The 21,385-nt window shown below is 40.9% G+C and overlaps 1 protein-coding gene across 4 annotated transcripts in view; it reads right to left on the bottom strand.

Moving 5' to 3' along the window:
• Positions 1 to 256: 256 nt before the first annotated feature.
• The window catches only part of ERCC5 (ERCC excision repair 5, endonuclease), a 38,344-nt gene continuing 17,215 nt past the window's right edge, over positions 257 to 21,385 (bottom strand). For all 4 annotated transcript variants that reach the window (XM_048854555.2, XM_048854563.2, XM_048854545.2 and 1 more), the window contains 7 exons: positions 13,546 to 13,811; positions 12,983 to 13,102; positions 7,750 to 7,963; positions 5,660 to 5,804; positions 3,059 to 3,259; positions 2,283 to 2,367; positions 257 to 920 (listed from right to left, as the gene is read on the bottom strand). In XM_048854555.2, the coding sequence (XP_048710512.2) occupies positions 354 to 920; positions 2,283 to 2,367; positions 3,059 to 3,259; positions 5,660 to 5,804; positions 7,750 to 7,963; positions 12,983 to 13,102; positions 13,546 to 13,811 (1,598 nt within the window). In that variant the 3' untranslated portion in view covers positions 257 to 353. The remainder of the gene's footprint in view (positions 921 to 2,282; positions 2,368 to 3,058; positions 3,260 to 5,659; positions 5,805 to 7,749; positions 7,964 to 12,982; positions 13,103 to 13,545; positions 13,812 to 21,385) is intronic.

Below are 21,385 nucleotides of genomic sequence, written 5' to 3'. Positions count from 1 at the left end.
TTGATAGATGGTGACGTAATACAACTATCTCACTTCCTAGGAAATAACACTGACATGTCATCGTTAGGCCCAATTGTATAAAGTAAATCGGAGTTTTTCCTGAGTTATTTAATGAAAGCTTTCACTGAATAAAAAGACCAACACTGGACCTTTTGAATAATTGTCCTGAAAAAACTGCAGTTCAAAATTGCTAAAACTGCCTCTTATTTAAAAAGTCTAGTCAAAATGTCAATACAATACACAGAAGAAAAAAAAAAAAAGGGATAATTTACGTTTATTCTTTTCTACCAGAGAATTCATTCGAGTATTTACAGATGAAGACTTGATCATAAACAACGCCCCCCCACACACAGTTAGCACTTTTTCTTTTTTCTTCCTCTCATATTCCATGATTTTCCCTTTTTGCCCTCAAACACAGATCGGGCAGTCACCATGACTGTGTTTTCTTCATCTTCACCCTCACCACTTGAGCTACTAGTCACGTCTTCCTCCTGTCTCACTGCGTTTTTCTGAATTGCTGATTCCTTGACAGTTTTTCCTCTTTTGCTCTTATTTAAAACTTCACTTTCAGAATCCTCCCCTGAAGACCCACTGGATCCTTCTGACAGCTGCACCTCACCAATGAAACCGCCTCCATGGAAACTCTCCTCTTTGGACTTTGAATGTTTTTTCCTTTTTATCCTTTGGCTTTGTGCTGCAGTAGAGAGATCCATTGTACCTTGGACAGCTCTTTTTCCTTTCCTTTCCTCACCGTGTTTAAATTCTCTTTCTACAACAGCAGTAGCCTCCTGAATTTCATCAGTTACTGCTTCTTTTTCTTTCCTCCGCATACAAGTCACAGCTCTTCGAAGTCTCTGGCTCTTAATGGCTTGCTTCTCATGTTGTGCTAGTCTGAAGAATGAATCAATTCGAAGTTGAGTCTACAAGTATACACAACAATTAAAGAGGTGAAGTTTAGATACCATGGTGATAGGCATTCTATAAATAAAATAGATTATGCAATAGTCTAAATTGGTGTAGAACAAAGACTGCTCAAATAAATGAAATATGAATCACAAGAATATACAGAGTACAAGATGATTTACTAGAAGAGATTAGTAATTATATTACTGTGTAATTACTCCGTAAGTTTTAAAAGCTTCCTTACAGCAAGAAACACTACAGCCCTATTTAAAGAAACAAATTAATGGTTAAGGAAGCAAAATTCCCTGCACGTTTTACAAATACTGTGTTTATGCTTTTAATACGTTATTTGAAGTTACAGCACAAATGAAGACTCCCAGACCTGCAAACACACATACTTATTAGCATATTCTCAAATGCAAATCTATTAACATAATAAAATGATTACTTTACTAAATAAACCCTACAACTATGCTTTTCATTTGCACAAACCAGTGAAATAAAATGTTATTCTCATTGATCAAATGAATTGAAGGCTTACTGCAACACTTTAAGCCTTACCTGCAACCCTTTTGAAAGAGTCACTTAAGATTCCACATTGTTAACAGTGTGTGTGTAGATCTAAAAGTCATCAGTATATTTATGTTATAAAACAAGAAGTATTTTAAAAGCAATTCCTCTATTTATCTACCAACTCCTATATTCAGGGAGCTGCATCTCCCTGCAAGAGCTGATGAGATTACTAACATATAAAGCTTTATAGAAAATACAGTACAAACTCATTTAGCCAAACTGTTTGAGAGAACATTTAAAAACATTCAGACGGATCAGGTTTTACATGAATGGAAGACTGGCAAGCCTGCTTTGAAAATCCTAGAGGAGCCAAGCTTCACTGCACCAGAAGTAGGGATTAAATGGGGTTTACCTATGCTGCTTTAGGAATCTGTAATATCAGCTACTGCAGAACAAACAGAAGCCTGAACTCAGGAGTTGACAGGCAGAAGAACCATTAGATTTTACTAATTTACAGCATTTAAAATTATACTAAAGTGCTTCACAGCACACAAACTGTACAACATTTATGCCCAAAAGAATTTACAATCTAATGTTATGTCATTTTAAAAATATATTTACTTACAATTTTAATATCTATATGCATAAGGCCTAATTCCATGCTGACTTACAACTTGTGACAGCCCACAAGTTCAATGGAATTGCAGGGGTTGTAGTTCAGCACAGAATTTGACCAAGAGTCTGTTAAATGATTTAGGTTTGTAATATACTTTTTGTTGAAGCTTTGTTGGTTATTTTAAAAATACTAGTTTTTAAATTTTCAAGCTAGCCTTAAACAACATAAAATTCTCCAGTAACATGCTTACCTGTTGTGAGTTCAGCTGTTTAAGTACAGGCAAAAGGGCTTCATCTGTCTTTGTCCTAGTCCAGCCAAAGCAACTCTGACAGAATGTGTAGGCAGTTAAGGTTCACCAAAAATTTAAAAAACGTTTTACTACCAAAAGTATGAATGTGAAAAATGGAAGTTCCTTACCTAACCACGCATCTCCAAAAAAAAAAAAAAAAAAAAGGATACTGTACCTAAAAGTTTTTTCACTGTAAGATCAAAGGAAATTTCAAGGTTTAATAACTATCGCCAGTATTATCCCAAATGTCTTCAGAAAAGCTTATTCTTTTCTATTATTCATAAACTGTGTTTCAAACAACAAAAAGATCCATCTGGCTACATCCAATATTGTTGTAAAAATATGTTAACCTTAAGAAAAGAAAAAAACCTCCATGTTTGTATATACACCGGAGGCTTCATTTAGTTAGCTAACTATGGATCAATTACCATCCATTTTTAGACACAGTGCTGTATCTCAAATTGCAATCAGTGCAAGAAATACGTGCACTGTGGCAAGGGAGTACAAATAAAGTGAGGATGGAATCACTGATTTTGTTTGCAGTTTACGTTTAGAGTGAAATCCTCCTCATCTTACCTTTGCTTGAAGTGAGTGAGACTACAATATCACTCCTCATGCAAGTGAGACAATCAGAGTTTGATTCTCGGTTATTGAATTTACTAATAGACTCATGCATTCTTTTCTATCAAAGCAACTTTGGTTCACAACTCCAACCAGATAGGATTGTAAAAAGATATTCTCTGATCTGTTCTACATCAGGCCTTCCCCAGATGAATGACCCCTTTGACTCATCCACCACAGGTTTCAGGTAAGCTTTTACTACTGCTGGATTTGGGAAGCCAGGACTCAGCTGCAGTTGCTGCAGTTTTTTCTTTACTTTAGTATCATGTGGATTGGGTCTTATTTTCTTATTCTTCTGAGCTTCAGTCCACCATTCACTGAACAGTATAGGAGGAGAGAGACATATAATTGTTTCAGTAAAATACATTTTACAATATCAAGGGCTATCAGGAGAACTTAAACACTCTTTATTATTATTATTATTTCTTATTTGTTTCCAGTAGCGCCAAGATACGATTGGCAATTTCCAAACAACAAGGTGGCACAATCCCTGCCCCAAGAAACATACAATCGAACGGCACAAAGACACTTTAGGTAGGAATTCCTCCATTTATCTGCCTGCTGCTACACACAGACATCATGGTAGGAATCTACTATAGACCACCAAATCAGGAAGAGGAGGTGGATGAAGCATTTTTAGAACAAACAGAAATATATAAAAAACACAAAATCTGGTAGTAATGGGGGCCTTTTACTACCCAGACATGTTTTTCCCATATTACAGAAAATATCCGCTAACTTCTTAGAATCCATTGAGGACAACTTCTTCTATCAGAAAGTGGAAGTAGCCGTCAGGGGGATAGCCATTTGGACTTGATTCTGACCAACGGGGATGAATTGGTTGCTAATCTGAAGCTGGAAGACCATCTGAGTGAAAGCAATCATGAAATGATGACTTCATGATTCTAAGGAAAGGAAGGAGTAAGAGCAGCAGAATAAGGACAATAGACTTCAAAAAGACAGACCTTAACAAACTCAGAGAACAGGTAGGTAAGGTCCCATAGCAGTTTCTCATGGACACAATATTAAAGGCACAACTGCGAACTATTTCAGTGCAAAGGAAACATAGGGAGGATAGTAAGAAGCCAATATGACTCCATCAGGAGCTCTCTAATGACCTGAAAATAAAAAAGGAGTTCTACAAAAAATGGAAACCTTTCCAAATAGCTAAGGAGAAGTACAAAAGAATAGCACAAGCATGAAGGGGCAAAATCGGAAAGGCTAAGGAAAAAAAATGAGTTACAGCTAACAAGGGACAAAAAAGGCAATCAGAAGAGGTTCTCAATCTTTCCAGACTACTGAACCCCTTTCAGGAGGCTGATTTGTCTTGTCTACCCCAAGTTTCATCTCACTTAAAAACTACTTGCTTACAAAATCAGACATAAAAATACAAAAAAGTGTCACAGCCACACTATTACTGAAAACTTGCTTACTTTCTCATTTTTACCATATATTATAAAATAAACCACAACCCCCAGGTTGGGAAACACTGATATAGTATACAATGTAGCATAAACAAGTCATTCTCTGTATGAAATTTTAGTTTGTACTGACTTTGCTAGTGCTTTTCATGTAGCCTGTTGTAAAACTAGGCAAATATCTAAATGAGTTGACATACCCCGTGGAAGACCTCTGTGTACCCCTGGCTGAGAACCACTGACTTAGATAATGGAGTGTAGAGTATGCTTAGAAAATTTGTAGATGACACCACCTCCGAGGGGCTGCTAGCACTTTGGAGGACAGGATCAGAATTTAAAATAACCTTGACAAATTTGAGAATGGGTCTGAAATCAACAAGATTAAATTCAAGAGAGACAAGCACAAAGTACTACACTTAAGGAAAAAAATCAAATGCACAACTACAAAATGGGGAATAAATGGCTAGGTGGTAGTACTACTAAAAAGCATCTCGGGGTTACAGTCAGTGTTCCTTCTAATTTTTCCCACGCATGTGTGGAATGAATTTTGTTACATGCACCAATATGTGGGGTGACATATGATACATCATCACCTCCATATTGGTGCACGTAACAAAATTCATGTGGCGGGGGTGAGGCCGAGGGGTTCGGAGTGTGGGAGGGGGCTCAGGGCTGGAGCAGAGGGTTGGAGTGTGGAGGGAGGTGAGGGCTTCAGCTGGGACTGTGGGCTCGGGCTGGGGGGGGGGGGGGGGGGGAGAGAACTCCCCTCGGCTCTCTGTCCCCCAGAGCAGCACCTGGGCAGGCAGGGAGTGGGGGGGGAGAACAAGACAACTGAGGGGGGATCTGACAACAGTACTCAAATATGGTAAGGGCTGTTATAAAGAGCACTGTGATCAATTGTTCTCCATTTTCACTGAATGTAGGACGCTGCAGATTGAGCCCATTACGTCGTAAGGGAGATTTAGGTTAAATATTAGGAAAAAACTTTTTAACTATAAGGGTAGCTAACTCTGGCATCCAATGGAGGCTGTAGAATCCCCACCATTGGAAGACTTTAAGGAAACACTGGAGAAACACCTATCAGGGATGGTCTAGGTGTATGTGGTCCTCCCTCAGCAGAGGGGGCTGGACTTTGTGACTTTTTGAGATCCCTTCCAAACCTATGATAGCTATGTTGTTTTGTATAGTAACCCCTACTCTTCACCTATATTCGCAACATCTCTGTTACATGTTAAAGTGATAGAAAAATATGCAAAACTAACATCTGCATTATGGAAAAAAAAATCAAATAAATCATACGTGAATTTTAAGAGAGGTTCCATTCCGTGCCCAGGGAATTCGTTTAAAATCTCCATTGCTGTTACATAGCCAACAGATGGGATTCCTTCAGTGTAATCACTTCCAAGCAAATAGGCCAAATTAATTAACTTGCTTCTGTCTAACCCTGCAAGACAGAAAACGTAAACCAGACATTATTCTATGAATTTAAGCTCTGTTCTCCCACAGACAACAGTAGTACATTATCTGAAAATAAAAACAGTAACAGGAAAAAGCACAGGCATTGACAGAGATCAAAGCTACTCTGATTCAAGGTCAGGGCTTGCTTTATATTCTAGACCAATCTCAAAACATTACTGCTGGTCCAACTACTAGTGATTGCTTTAAGGTACTGTATCTGACGACCCCTTAGAGTCAAAATTAAATGCTGTTTGGAACCCTGGGGACTTCATTAATTTTTGGCCTATAAGTTATTTTACATCTAAAAAAAAAGAAAATCTACATCTCACCCCATCTTCAATTCTGACCTAAGTTTAGTGGCTTTGATATCAGGAATTCAGAGACAGAACCACTGCTGCACACAACCTTCTGAAGTCTGGAATCACAGTATTCAAATAGCTTAAAAGCAGTGGTTCTCAAACTGTGTGGTCTATGCTCCCTGGCTGGAGGCTGATCACACTGTGTTGACAGGACACAGGGTGATGATGTTCATTGTTTCAAGTTGTACCTACAGGCCTCCAGGCTCTTTTGAAAGAGCTGGAAAGGAAGAGGAGACATCAACCTAGCTGCCACTACTAGGAATTGGTGTTACAAGAGGACAAAAAACCAGAACCACTCCTCAGGGACTGGATCCACCAGCTTACTCCAGAAATTACTTCAATGGAGAGGGAGAAGGGAGGAGCTTGCATGCTAGGATGGTCCATCAGGCAGCTAATCAGAATGTCTGTATGTCCATGGCAGCAGGAGAGAAAGACCACTGGGCATAGGGAACCATGTGCAAAAGAAAGGAAGAACAGGAAAGATGGAAGACAAAGTGAAACTGATTTTTTCCCAAAACAGACCAAAACCAAATATATCACAGATAGTTAAAAACACAAATAATTTCATAACACTTCTTTTCCACATAAGAAATTGCAACCGCTGCCACAAAGGCACAAATAAAGTAATCAGAGAAAAAAAGATACTTGCTTTTATACACTCACTCCCCAACTTTGATATTTTCTCCACTTATCTTCTTGAACTGCTGTAGCTACTTTTGCATATAGAAATAAGAAGTGCTTATCACATCAGCCACAGAACTGGACAAAAACGACTTTGCTGGCAGAACGAACCACAGCAGGAAAACAAATACTTTTTCATTACGTAAAACTATTGAACAGTTTTGCATGATCAATAATCAATAACCACATTAAAATATTGTTTCAAATCTCTAAACTAGGAGTTTTGTGGTAGTTTTGCCAAAGTAATGGCTGAGGAAGAGCTGGAATGCGCAGAAATTGTTCCTAATAAATTAGGTGACAGACACACAAGTTTAAAAGTTCAACAGTTTACTATGTACCATGGCTAAAAATTTTGTTCAGACCAGTATATTTTTTTCATCTTTGATCTTCCACAAGCAATCAGAAGGAAAAATACTACCATGGGTTAATTAGTCATTGAAAATCTTTCTACAGATTTAATCCATTCGATCCCTTTATAACACGTTTGTCAGTATGTCCAAAAGAAACTTCTATTTAGAGAAGTTTGTAATCTGCCTATATAAATTTGCTCTGACTAAAACTATGCATAGTTTTTTCTCTTCTTCACACAAAATGTGAATGTTTACCAGACTTGCATTTCATACATGGTAGCCACTATTACTATCATAATTAGGTCACTAGCCTAGCCCCAGTGCAACAGATGGCTGTGAATTCAGAGAGATTACTTCATGCACAAACCAACATAGAAGGCTGGGTATCTGATGTGACTTTGATCTCTCTCAATAAAAGTTATCACCACAATAGTTCTATGATTCTGAATGAGTTCCAGTATTAAAAAGATACAGAACAAAACTGCCTATCAAAAACAAGCAAACAAACAATATATCCAGCATATAAGCACTTGCACCTTACCTAGCTGGTTTTGAATATCCACATATTGGTAATATTCCACATACTTGTTTTGACTGAAGAAATTTTTATAAACATGCCGCGCTCCAAATAGCCAAATATCACTATCATCAGTGATTGTCCCAGAGGTCTGATCAGTAAGGTCCAAGACAGCACACTGAGCCTCTGCCTCCATGGGTGCTTCAATGTAAGGAACACCAAACAGACGGAGAAGTTCCTACAGAAAGTGGGGAGTGGGGTTAATACTTCATCGAAAAGGATAGCTCATAATACATGCCTGCTTGACTCAAAAATGAGCTTGGTTCACATTTGGATAATGTTTACCCATTCATAACAAACCTAAACAATTTACATTAAAAAGTCAAGGGGCCAAATCCTACTCATCTTACTTACAAGTACTGCCAGGAAAGTCAACTGTTACACTATCACCTTACTTTGGTGGAGTTTGAGGATTTTAGTTTCTGACCCACTCGAGCCTATCATGGTTTTCTGTTTTCTAGGGGAGGTAGCCCTGAGATGTGATGATGGGGTCTGGAATGGCAGTTCCCCCCAGCCCCATCCTGTACCCAGGATGAGCTGAACTGGAGAGGAGATGGGGGCAGGGACATTCCCCCCCATCCCCAACTCTCCAACCGAGATGCCATGCTGACCTCATAAGGAAGAAAGCAGCCTTCACCAGTTGGATAGGTCATTATTTTGTCAGCTATACTCTCTTTGGATTCAGTTCCATAAGCCTAACACATGGCAAGTAGCACCTTATTCTGTGAGGAAACCCATTACTATGAAATGTGAGCTAGTATGGAAGACGACAGTTCAAGAATATAAGGTGTCAGGCAAGCTGTATTTAATGCAAATATGTGCAGGAAGAGGAACAGAACATGCTTCAAAAGCATGTGTCCATTGGCTCTCTTTTTAATAGCATATATCTAGGAACAAAGTATCTCAGTCCAGAGACAAAAGAACAGAAATCAGTTTTTATAGATTTTGAGGTCTTATCTGATCATCTAGTTTTATCTCCTGCAAAACACATGCCATCAAATTTCCCATAGTAACTTCTGCAACAAACCCACAACTTCTGGTTGAATTAGAGAATACCTTTCAGAAAGACATAGCCTTGATTTAAATACTTCAAGTGACAGAGAATCCACCACATTCCTTTCTAAGTTGTTCTAATGCTTAGTTATCCTCACTGTTAAAAATTTGTGCTTTATTTCCAGGCTGAATTTGTCCACTTTCAGCTTCAAGCCACTGGATCTAGTTATAGCTGTTAGCAGATGGCTGTTTAATCTAGCAATCAGAAATCTTTTCCCCCATGTCGGTACTTGTAGACCATGATCAAGTCACCCCTTAACTGTCTCTTGGATAAGGCTAAATGCTCCCTCTAAATTTTTCTCCCTGTACTTCTCAATTCCAAAATGACTGAAAACTGGCTATGTAGATCACTAACTTAGAGGGAAAAACACTCAGCCTCCTTAACTGTTTAATTCATACAAGTTACTCATATAAATATTCTTTTAGGAAAGCGAAGTATTACAAGGCTTGAAAAATCCTCAAGCATGTTTGGCAGCAGACACCACTTTAATTCTGGTGTTCCCAATTTACAGATTCCAGGAAGTTCGCTTTGGACTTCACTATTGCAATGATTTAACGTGAAGGGTGCTCCACTTCTATAAATGAGGTAGCATAAAACAGGAAGACAAACAGTTGTGGGCAAGTAATTTTATAGCCGTACTTCTGACCATGAAAGGTAGCAATAACATCCTAGAATTTTTGTATTTGTTTTTCTAAAAATTCTTATTGTAATATGAATGAATGGTATGTTTACATGGGTCAGCGGTGCGGATAAATCATCTTTAGAAAGGTGTTCTGATAAACAAGTTTCTGACTGGACTCTGCTAAATATGCTGTTGTGTGACATAACTCCAGTTATGTACCATGTACACTCTCTACACAATTTCTTCCTCCCCATCTATGGAAACTACTCTTCCCCATTTCTTCTCCTTCCTCCCTTCTGCAAAGCATGGTTGTGCATTAGTGGATCATTTTATAGTATTTTCAAGCTGATATTATTCATTTTTATCTAATGCTACCAAAGGTATAATGTTTACATTTTTTAGGACTGTTGATTAAATCAGAGTTAACTCATGAGATTAACTCAAAAAAATTAACTGTAATTAATCGCAGTTTTAATCGCACTGTTAAACAATAGAATATCAATTGTAATTTTGGATATTTTTCTACATTTTTATAATATATATTGTATTCTTTGTTGTAATTGACATCAAAGTGTACATTATTTTTCATTACAAATATTTGCACTGCAAAAACGATAAAGAGAAATCGTTTTTTCAATTTGCCTCATACAAGAACTGCACTCAAAAACAAAATGTAGAACTTCAGATCCTACCAATCCACTCAGTCCTACTTCTTCTTCTGCCAATCGCTAAGACAAACAAGTTTGTTTACATTTACAGAGATAATGCTGCCCTCTTCTTATTTACAATGTCACCTGAATGTGAGAACAGGCATTTGCATGGCACTTTTGTAGCCGGAATTGCAAGGTATTTACATGCCCCTACATGCTTCAGCCACCGTTCCAGAAGAAAATGCTTCCATGCTGAGACGCTTGTTAAAAAAATAATGCGTTAATTAAATTTGTGACTGAACTCCTTGGGGGAGAATCGTACATCCTCTGCTCCGTTTTGTCTGCATTCTGCCATATACTTCATGTTATAGCAGTCTCAGATGATGACCCAGCACATGTTCTTCATTTTAAGAAGACTTTCACTGCAGATTTGACAAAATGCAAAGAAGAAACCAATGTGAGATTTCTAAAGACAGCCACAGCACTAAACTCAAGGTTTAAGAATCTGAAGTGCCTTCGTGTGGAGCATGCTTTCAGAAGTCTTAAAACAGCAAAACTCCACTGTAGAAACTACAGAACCTGAACCACCAAAAAAGAAAATCAACCTTCTGCTGGTGGCATTTGACTCAGATCATGAAAATGAGCATGCATCGGTCCACACTGCATTGGATTGTTATCGAGCAGAATCTATCATCAACATGGACGCATGTCCCCTGGATGGTGGTTGAAGCATGAAGGGACATATGAATCTTGAGTGCATCTAGCATGTAAATATCTTGCGACGCCAGCTACAATGGTGCCACAAGACCGCCGGTTCTCACTTTCAGGTGACATTGTAAACAAGAAGAGGGCAGCATTATCTCCTGCAAATGTAAACAAACTTGTTTGTCTGAGCGATTGGCTGAACAAGAAGTAGGACTAAGTAGACTTGCAGGCTCTTAAATTCTACAGTTTTATTTTTGAATGCAGTTATTTTTGTACATAATTCTACATTTGTAAGTTCAACTTTCATGATAAAGAAATTGCACTACAGTACTTGTATAGGATGAATTGAAAAATAATATTTCTTTTGTTTTTTTACAGTGCAAATACTTGTAATCAAAAATAAATATAAAGTAAGCACAGTACACTTTGTATTCTGTTGTAATTTAACTATATTTAAAAAAGTAGAAAACATCCAAAAATAAATATTTAAACAAACAGTATTCCGTTATTGTTTAACAATGCGACTCATCGCACAATTAATTTTTTTCAGAGAACCCTTGTTTGAACTGTGTTCTGTACCCTGTTAAAGTCTGTTTCAAAACAATTTGCTCAGCTTTACTGTTAAATTAGGCTCAGTTACAGCATTAATAGTCTGTCTGCCACCATGTGGCTTTCAATATCTCAAGCTCTTACCAAAGTACTATTAATTGGTGGGGGGTTAAAATCACATCATGGTGAAAGTATGAGGAAGCCTTTTAATCCAAGAAACTGGGACACAATGTATACCACATGAACGATCCTCCTTTTCCTCCAAAGAAAACCTGCAAATTAGTATTTTGGAACATAGTTTACAAATATTAGATCATTTATACCACCACTGTGTGTTATTTCATGGGGTGTCAAGTCAGTATAGTCTTTAATCAAAACCAGATACCTTTAAACCTATAAGTATTTAAATCAAGATAGGATCTCTTTCTAAAAGATATGCTATAGCTCTAACAAAAGTTATGGGTTTGATGCAGATATTACGGGGTGAGGCTCTTTGGCCAGTGGTATGCAGGAGGCCAGATAATAATCATAATGGTCCCTTCTGAACTTAAAAATCTACAGGAAACCTTAACTGACTACAGTTTACCGGCATTAAAATTAGAGTGATTCTATGTTATTGTGAGGGGGGAGGGGTTTCGCTCCCACCTGACTTTCCATATAAAATGATACAATGTTGTACAGGTAAAAAGTCGGGGGGGTAGCATTCAAGCATATTTTTCATTCGACTATGATAAACACGAAATCTAAGCCCCACAAAAGTGAAAATTCTGTAAGGATTCAAAAAAATACTATTGTGTAGATGTGCAGTAACCAGAGCCTGACACAGAGAGTACTTACACTTCCAAAAAATCAGCTACTAACATGACCTCAATTGGTAAGAAATGCAAAAAAATGAACACAGTCTGTAAAGCCTGATATAGCGCACCCAAGCATAATCCAAAAGACTTTTTTAGTTTTCATAGAATTATAGAAATGTAGGGCTGGAATGGACCTTGGGAAGTCCTGTGCTGATCATCCTTGATATGTGTTCTGATCTTAAAAACCTCCAACGATAGGGATTCCACAATCTCCCTTGGAAGCCTATACCAGAGCTTAACCACCTTTATAGTTAGAAAGGTTTTCCTAACATCTAACTTAAATCTTCCTTGGTGTAGATTAAGCCCATTACTTCTTGTCCTTCCTTCCGGGAGCTTGGAGAACAATTGTTTGTGTATATTTTCAAAAATTGTACATACAAGTTGCTGCATTTCACCTTATAAAGGCTTTTTAATTTCTATTCAATCTTATTGCTCCCTTCTCTTGCCCCACACTAAAAAATATAAGCTTGATACTTGAAAAAAAAAAAAAAGGGAAGATATTTTCCCTTATTTATTCATGAAATATAAACTGTAACTGCGGAGTGTAACAGTAGTTATTTCAGGCATTTTGAATCTGAGACACATGTTCTTCTTCTAACACTCTCTCAAGTAGGCTGAGGAAAGAAAACAAGCTCATAAGTGAGAAAAGTGATCCAGAATTAAACATTGTAAATAGCGTTTGATATACTGTTTGACTTGCCAAGAGGTACAAACAGTGATTTTTATTTTTAATGTCAATATGACCTTCAATAAACATTACCTGACTTTCCAAGAACATCTGTCCTGTTACAGTGGCAGCAATACGTTCCTGCTGTTGTTTTTGAGCCTGAAGCATGTTTTGCTCAACAGAAAGGTTGTTCTCCAGAGCTTCCAATTCCTCCTGCATATTAAATAAAAGCAAAGTTTGGTCATACCAGAGAAGTATATATTGTTTATACATATATATGTGCTTGACTATCATTACAATAGGAGCCTGTGCACCACTAATTCACACAGATGCTTGTAAGTTTTCACACTCTCCTAATGAAGCACATCATAAAGATATAAATAGGTATGTTTTTCAGAAGAGCTGAGCGCTCATAGCTCCCGCTGACTTCATCTGGAGTTGTGGATGCTCAGCAACTCTGAAAAACCAGGCTCAATATATTCTGTACCTTTCAAGCAGACAAATGAACAAGACAGGGAAGCAGCCAGTAAGTTAAAGGAGGCACACAATAGCTCTGCCATAAGTGTCCATTCAATAGTGTCCTTTAGAAAAGCAATTTAACTGGAGTTTACTTTACTATTCACTCAATACAATTAACAAAAAACAAGTATCATTACCAAACTAATATCTTGCCACTCATTCACTGCACCTTCCCTGTCTTTTTTGGTTTCAGCATTCTGATGAATAGTCAGCTGCACTTCTTCAGCAGCGTCTTTAAGGAGGTTCTCTCTAGCCCCATCATCTCCTTCCTGCTCCAGTTCTGTAGCTGCTGCTTCAACAGCCAATGTCTCATCAGGTTCAGAGGGAGCATGTGATGTTTTAAATATTTCACCTGGAAACTCAGTGTCATTACTAATTTCACTGTCGACTTCAATAAAGCTACCTGCACAAGGGGGGGAGGAGGGGGAGGAAAAAAAGCAGCACGATTTCTTCCTCATTAAAGGAAAAAAAATACCACACTCAACTCCTAAGATACATTAATGTTTGTTTGGTTTTTTATTTCCATCGGACACAATGCCATGCTCCAGGACTCCTCTGGGCAATCCCACTGTTAGATGTTGACATTTCCTCTCTATCACCACCTAAGAGCTTTTGCTGCTCTCTCAGTTTCTGTAGTAGCTTTTTTTGTTTCAGACTAGTGATGTCCTGAAAAGACAGAATTAAAATATTGATTGTCTGAACTGGCTTTACATTTCTTTATTTCCTTATAAGATTGATACTCATGTAGAATGTGAAAGTTTGAGTCTTTATAGTTAAAAGAAGACAGATTTTATCTTTGGAAATATCAGCAATTGGCCTTTTTTAATTCATCTAGCTTTTAATAATTTGTACTGAATTGATGAGAACTGCAGTTTTACTTTCCCTTCCACTCAGTGTAAAGTTTTCAGGATTAATGCTGATAGGAATATAAAAATAATACAGCTATAAAAATAAAGACGATGTGTGATTTACAAAATGTTAAGCTTTACACTAAAAGTTATTAATTTATTTATTTTAGAGGGAAAAAAGGAACTAGGAAGGGATGTGTGCACATGAGTACATATCTATGTTTTTCCTATTGCATAGAACTCCTCCCCCCCCCCCCCCGAAAAAAAAATCATGTTAAATAGTTTCTATATGGTATGACTTCTGCAGAGCTTTTTTAAATAAATAAAATATATTTGTGCAATCCTGATTGAGTGAAACTATGGTGGGGAAAACAGATTTTGGTTTATGTATGGCATTAGTCCTACCCTCTCTCACAGGAACCTCTGTCTTTTTAGGGGTGGGTTTAAACAGAAGAGATCACTTATTACTTTGCATAATCTTATTTTTAAATGAGTAATAAAATTGCGACAGCATGTAATGAAAACACAGAAGATTAAACATTTTATTTTCAGTTTTAAAGGCATTGTATAGGAAAACAAAACAGTTCAAAAATAAATTCTAGTGTAGGTTTTTAATGACAGAAGCAAGCATCTGAATGGCCTCATCCCTCAATGAATTTCTCTCTCCACCACTTCTATGAGAAGAGGGAAGCTTGCACCCGTGAATCCAGCATACATGAGGGGAATACCACCCTTCCTGCTGACCTCACATTTCTATGGGTAGGGAAGGGCAGAAAGTGTCTGCCAGATTCTACAGCAAGCCCACATATCAAAGTAGCTTAAATTAATTTATGCTGCTTACCTCTCTGCCATGGAATTTCCTTACCCCTTCAAGGTGGGATCCAGGTGCAGCAGACAGGTAATAACCTAGCAGTATGACTTTTTGCATGAGCCAAATGGTTCATGGAGCTAGGGGAGCTAAAGTGGCTGACCATTAATACAGTTTGCTCAAATTTGGGAAAAGAATGGTAAACTTTGCCTTCCTCGCCAAAGAATTATATGAAACTACAAGCTGAAACTACAGGTTTCAATGACCACGAATAGCAACAATGTTCACAGGGGAGAATCTTGCCCAAAGAATGTTTATTATATAGTGGTGTGGGTGCATCATTACCAGTTTAAAGGTCAACCTTTCTAAATCCTCTAAAATTGACACACAGTCAGTTTTCCTTGAAATTTGGTGTCTCTCAGAAGGTTCCAGGATTAATGGCACAAATTTGGAGTCATCCAAGCCAGGGGTTCTGGAGATAAGCCCTCTCAAAAAATGACATTTTAAAAAAAGATTTCTAGGTGGGTTTTTTTTTTTTTTGCCCAGAGCTAGAAATGAACCTATTGATGAGATATGGGTCAAAAATGGTTTCACACTGCAGCATTTTACCCAAGGCAGGACATGGTACCCACTAAATCTTTACGGGACCCAAATAGCAAACAACATTAAAGAAAATATACATGTTTACACTGTACACGTACCAATACAGAGAAAGAACTAGAGTATTTTTTATGCCTTAAAGATCAAATCTTGTAAGTGGGCTAACATCCAAATGTTTAGGTGGATTGCTTTGAAAATTGGTGTGCTTCACAAAGGTTCAGAGTAGCAATAGTGAACCAAATTTGGGCTCATGACCAAAGGATTCCTCAGTTACAGCCCCCTCGTTTAAAAAAAAAAATCTGTTTTCTTCTGTTGCCTTGGTCTGTTAGCCCTGGTCTACACTAGGACTTTAGGTAAAATTTAGCAGTGTTAAATCAATGTAAACCTGCACCCGTCCACATGATGAAGCCCTTTTTTTCAACTTAAAGGGCTCTTAAAATCGATTTCCCTACTCCACCCGACAAGTGGATTAGCGCTTAAACCGGCCTTGCTGGGTCGAATTTGGGGTACTGTGGACACAATTCTACGGTATTGACGTCCGGGAGCTATCCCAGGGTGCTCCATTGTGACTGCTCTGGACAGCACTCTCAACTCAGATGCACTGGCCAGGTAGACAGGAAAAGAACCGCGAACTTTTGAATCTCATTTCCTGTTTGGCCAGCGTAGCAAGCTGCAGGTGACCATGCAGAGCTCATCGGCAGAGGTGACCATGCAGAGCTCATCAGCAGAGGTGACCATGATGGAGTCCCAGAATCGCAAAAGAGCTCCAGCATGGACTGAACGGGAGGTACGGGATCTGATAGCACGGATTCCTCTCACCGTACAGCGATCAGAACTCTGTTCCAGTTTTTAAAATGCCAAAACCTTTGTCAAAATCTCCCAGGGCATGAAGGACGGAGGCCATAACAGGGACCCGAAGCAGTGCCGCGTGAAACTGAAGGAGCTGAGGCAAGCCTACCAGAAAACCAGAGAGGCGAATGGCTGCTCCAAGTCAGAGCCCCAAACATGCCGCTTCTATGATGAGCTGCATGCCATTTTAGGGGGTTCAGCCACCACTACCCCAGCTGTGTTGTTTGACTCCTTCAATGGAGATGGAGCCAACACGGAAGCAGGTTTTGGGGACGAAGAGGATGATGAGGTTGTAGATAGCTCACAGCAAGCAAGCGGAGAAAGCGGTTTTCCCGACAGCCAGGAACTGTTTCTCACCCTGGACCTGGATCCAGTACCCCGCAAACCCACCCAAGGCTGCCTCCTGGACCCAGCAGGTGGAGAAGCGACCTCCGGTGAGTGTACCTTTTAAAATACTATACATGGTTTAAAAGCAAGCATGCGAAAGGATTAATTTGCCCTGGCATTCGCGACTCTCCTGGATGTACTCCCAAAGCCTTTGCAAAAGGTTTCTGGGGAGGGCAGCCTTATTGCGTCCTCCATGGTAGGACACTTTACCACTCCAGGCCAGTAACACGTACATGGGAATCATTGTACAACAAAGCATTGCAGTGTATGTTTGCTGGCGTTCAAACAACATCCGTTCTTTATCTCTCTGTGTTATCCTCAGGAGAGTGAGATATCATTCATGGTCACCTGGTTGAAATAGAGTGCTTTTCTTCAGGGGACACTCAGAAGTGCCCGTTCCTGCTGGGCTGTTTGCCTATGGCTGAACAGAAACGTTTCCCGCTGTTAGCCACGGGGAGGGGGGAGGGTTGAGGGGGTAGCCACGCGGTGGGGGGAGGCAAAATGCGACCTTGTAACGAAAGCACATGTGCTACGTATGTAATGTTAACAGCACGGTTTACCCTGAAAGAGTGTAGCCACTGTTTTATAAAATGTGTCTTTTTAAATACCACTGTCCCTTTTTTTTTTTCCTCCACCAGCTGCATGTGTTTCAATGATCACAGGATCTTCTACTTCCCAGAGGCTAGTGAAGATTAGAAAGAAAAAAAAAAATGCACTCGTGATGAAATGTTCTCTGAGCTCATGCTGTCCTCCCACACTGAGAGCACAGACGAATACGTAGAAGCAAATAATGTCAGAGCGCAGGAAAGCACAAAATGACCGGGAGGAAAGGTGGCGGGGCTGAAGACAGGGCTGAAGCTCAAATGTGGCGGCAGGGTGATGAGAGGAGGCAGCATTCAAGGCTGAGGCTGCTGGAGGATCAAACCAGTATGCTCCAGTGTATGGTTGAGCTGCAGCAAAGGCAGCTGGAGCAGACTGCCACTGCTGCCCCTCTGTAACCAACCGCCCTCCTCCCCAAGTTCCATAGCCTCCACACCCAGACGCCCAAGCACGCGGTGAGGGGGCCACCGGCCAACCAGCCACTCCACCACAGAGGATTGCCCAAAAAACAGAAGGCTGGCATTCAATAAATTTTAAAGTTGTAAACTTTTAAAGTGCTGTGTGGCATTTTCCTTCCCTCCTCCATCACCCCTCCTGGGCTACCTTAGTAGTCATCCCCCTATTTGCGTGATGAATGAATAAAGAATGCATGAATGCGAGCAACAATGACTTTATTGCCTCTGCAAGCGGTGATCGAAGGGAGGAGGGGAGGGTGGTTAGCTTACAGGGAAGTAGAGTGAACCAAGGGGCGGGGGGTTTCCATCAAGGAGAAACAAACAGAACTTTTACACCGTAGCCTGGCCAGTCATGAAACTGGTTTTCAAAGCTTCTCTGATGCGTACCGCGCCCTCCTGTGCTCTTCTAACAGCCCTGGTGTCTGGCTGCGCGTAACCAGCAGCCAGGCGATTTGCCTCAACGTCTCCCCCTTACTCTCACAGATATTGTGAAGCGCACAGCAAGCAGTAATAACAGTGGGAATATTGGTTTCGCTGAGGTCTAAGCGAGTCAGTAAACTGCACCAGCGCGCCTTTATCGTCCAAATGCACATTCTACCACCATTCTGCACTTGCTCAGCCTGTAGTTGGACAGCTCCTGACTACTGTCCAGGCTGCCTGTGTATGGCTTCATGAGCCATGGCATTAAGGGGTAGGTTGGGTCCCCAAGGATAACTATAGGCATTTCAACATCCCCAACGGTTATTTTCTGGTCTGGGAATAAAGTCCCTTCCTGCAGCTTTTGAAACAGACCAGAGTTTCTGAAGATGCGAGCGTCATGTACCTTTCCCGGCCATCCCACATTGATGTTGGTGAAACGTCCCTTGTGATCCACCAGAGCTTGCAGCACTATTGAAAGTACCCCGTGCGGTTTACGTACTCACCGGCTTGGTGCTCAGGTGCCAAGATAGGGTTATGGGTTCCGTCTATGGCCCCACCACAGTTAGGGAATCCCATTGCAGCAAAGCCTTCCACTATGACCTGCACATTTCCCAGGGTCAGTACCCTTGATATCAGCAGATCTTTGATTGCGTGGGCTACTTGCATCACAGCAGCCCCAACAGTAGATTTGCCCACTCCAAATGGATTCTCGACTGACCGGTAGTTGTCTGGCATTGCAAGCTTCCACAGGGCTATTGCCACTCGCTTCTCAACTGTGAGGGCTGCTCTCATCTTGGTATTCATGCGCTTCAGGGCAGGGGAAAGCACGTCACAAAGTTCCATGAAAGTGCCCTTACGCATGAGAAAGTTTCGCAGCCACTGGGAATCGTCCCAGACCTGCAACACTATGCGGTCCCACCAGTCTGTGCTTGTTTCCCGAGCCCAGAATCGGCGTTCCACAGCATGAACTTGCCCCATTAGCACCATGATGCATGCATTGGCACGGCCCATGCTTTCAGAAAAATCTGTGTCCATGTCCTGACCACTCATGTGACCGTGCTGACGTCGCCTCCTCGCCCGGTATCGCTCTGCCAGGTTCTGGTGCTGCATATACTGCTGGATAATGCGTGTGGTGTTTAATGTGCTCCTAATTGCCAAAGTGAGCTGAGCGACCTCCATGCTTGCATTGGTATGGTGTCCGCACAGAAAAGAGGCGCGGAACGATTGTCTGTCGTTGCTCTGACGGAGGGAGGGGCGACTGATGACGTGGCTTTACATCAATGAGTATTTCAGGCAGGACTTCACGGAGGGTTCCAATAAGAAATGGTGCACCTAAGTAATTGTTCTTATTGGAACAAGCAGGTTGGTCTGGCCTCTGATTGATACATGGCTAGATTTACCTCGCTGCACCTTTTCTGTGAGTAACTGCAGTGAGACCTAGAGGAATGAGTCCCCTAGACGGGGGTGGGGGGGAAGCAAATGAGTACAAAACAAATCTGGTCTATTTCTTGTTTTGATCCATTCCATCTATCTTTTACATCTTTGGCTGGCAGCAGACGGTGCAGAAGGACTGCAAGCCATCCACATCTCATGGCTGTTCGGCAAAAGATGGTGCAGTAGGACTGCTAGCAATCCATATCGCCTGCCTGCTCACCATAAGATGGTTCAATAGGACTGACTGCAGGACTAAAGAGAATGACCTGGTCAAGTCACTTCTAATGTACTCCCTGCACCCATGTCTGCCCAGGCGCTCCTGGCCGACGTGGCCAGGAGCACCTCGGACATGACGATGACGGCTACCAGTCCTACTGCACCGTCTGCTGCCACAAGGCAAGAGGTTGCTGCTGCTGTGTAGCAATGCAGTACCACATCTGCCAGCACCCAGGAGACATACAGTAACGGTTACCTGAGCAGGCTCCATGCTTGCGGTGGTATGGCGTCTGCACAGGTAACTCAAGAAAAAAGGCACAAAACAATTGTCTGCTGCTGCTTTCACGGAGGGAGGGAGGGAACGGGGGCCTGACGATATGTACGCAGAACCACCCGCGACAATGTTTTAGCCCCATCAGGCATTGGGATCTCAACACAGAATTCCAATGGGCAGCGGAGACAGTGGGAACTGTGGGATAGCTACCCACAGTGCAACACTCCGGAAGTTGACGCTTGCCTCGGTACTGTGGAAGCACTCCGCCGAGTTAATGCACTTAATGCACTTAGAGCATTTTCCGTGGGGACACACACACTCGAATATATAAAAACGATTTCTAAGAAACCGACTTCTATAAATTCGACCTAATTTCGTAGTGTAGACATACCCTTAGACTGAGCTAGGAATTAACGACTGAATGAATCACAGACCTCTCAAATCCTGTGACCTCACCCTTAAATTAACATCACTAAGGATAAGGATATCACAAGCCCCCACCTAAGACAAAAGGACATATGAACTGAGTGGCTGTAGGTTGCTACAATTTGTGAATCACAAGTGGCAATTTTATTTTGGGGGGAATGTAATCAAAGTATATGGGAAAACAAAGACATGTGAATGCTTCCTGGGAGAGGAGGGAAGTGGGAGAGAGGAAGAAGAGTGGGAATAAGGATCAGAGGTGTTTGAGGCTGCAGCCAGGAGAAGGGATTTATGGAGAAGGAAATAAATGGGGATGGGAAGTAGGAGATGCAAGGTTAGGAGCTCAGGTGAGGGAGGCCTGGCACCCCTCAGCTCTGCCAGCACACCCTCACCTCCCTGCACTCCAACACTATTCCACTATAAACAGTTTTCCTTGGCTCTAGGCACTGCATTGGAATCAAGTTATAGGAAGGGTGAAGAAATAGCAATAAAACTGTTTTTATAACTGGGAGTGAAGACTTCAGAGAAATGCTTGCTTGTGGTGGGAAGGCTTGGATACAGTAGTGGGGAGGGGGCCAGGTTGGATGGAGGAAAGCACTGAATGAGTCAGGGGAATAGTTGGGGAGGGATGCTGAAACAGGACTGATGAGAAGTGGCGGGAGG

Source organism: Caretta caretta, chromosome 1, assembly GCF_965140235.1.
Source record: "Caretta caretta isolate rCarCar2 chromosome 1, rCarCar1.hap1, whole genome shotgun sequence".
Classification (NCBI taxonomy): Eukaryota; Metazoa; Chordata; order Testudines; family Cheloniidae; genus Caretta; species Caretta caretta.
The sequence above is the reverse complement of the archived record's forward strand: the minus strand, read 5'-3'. Positions and strand labels throughout refer to the sequence as shown.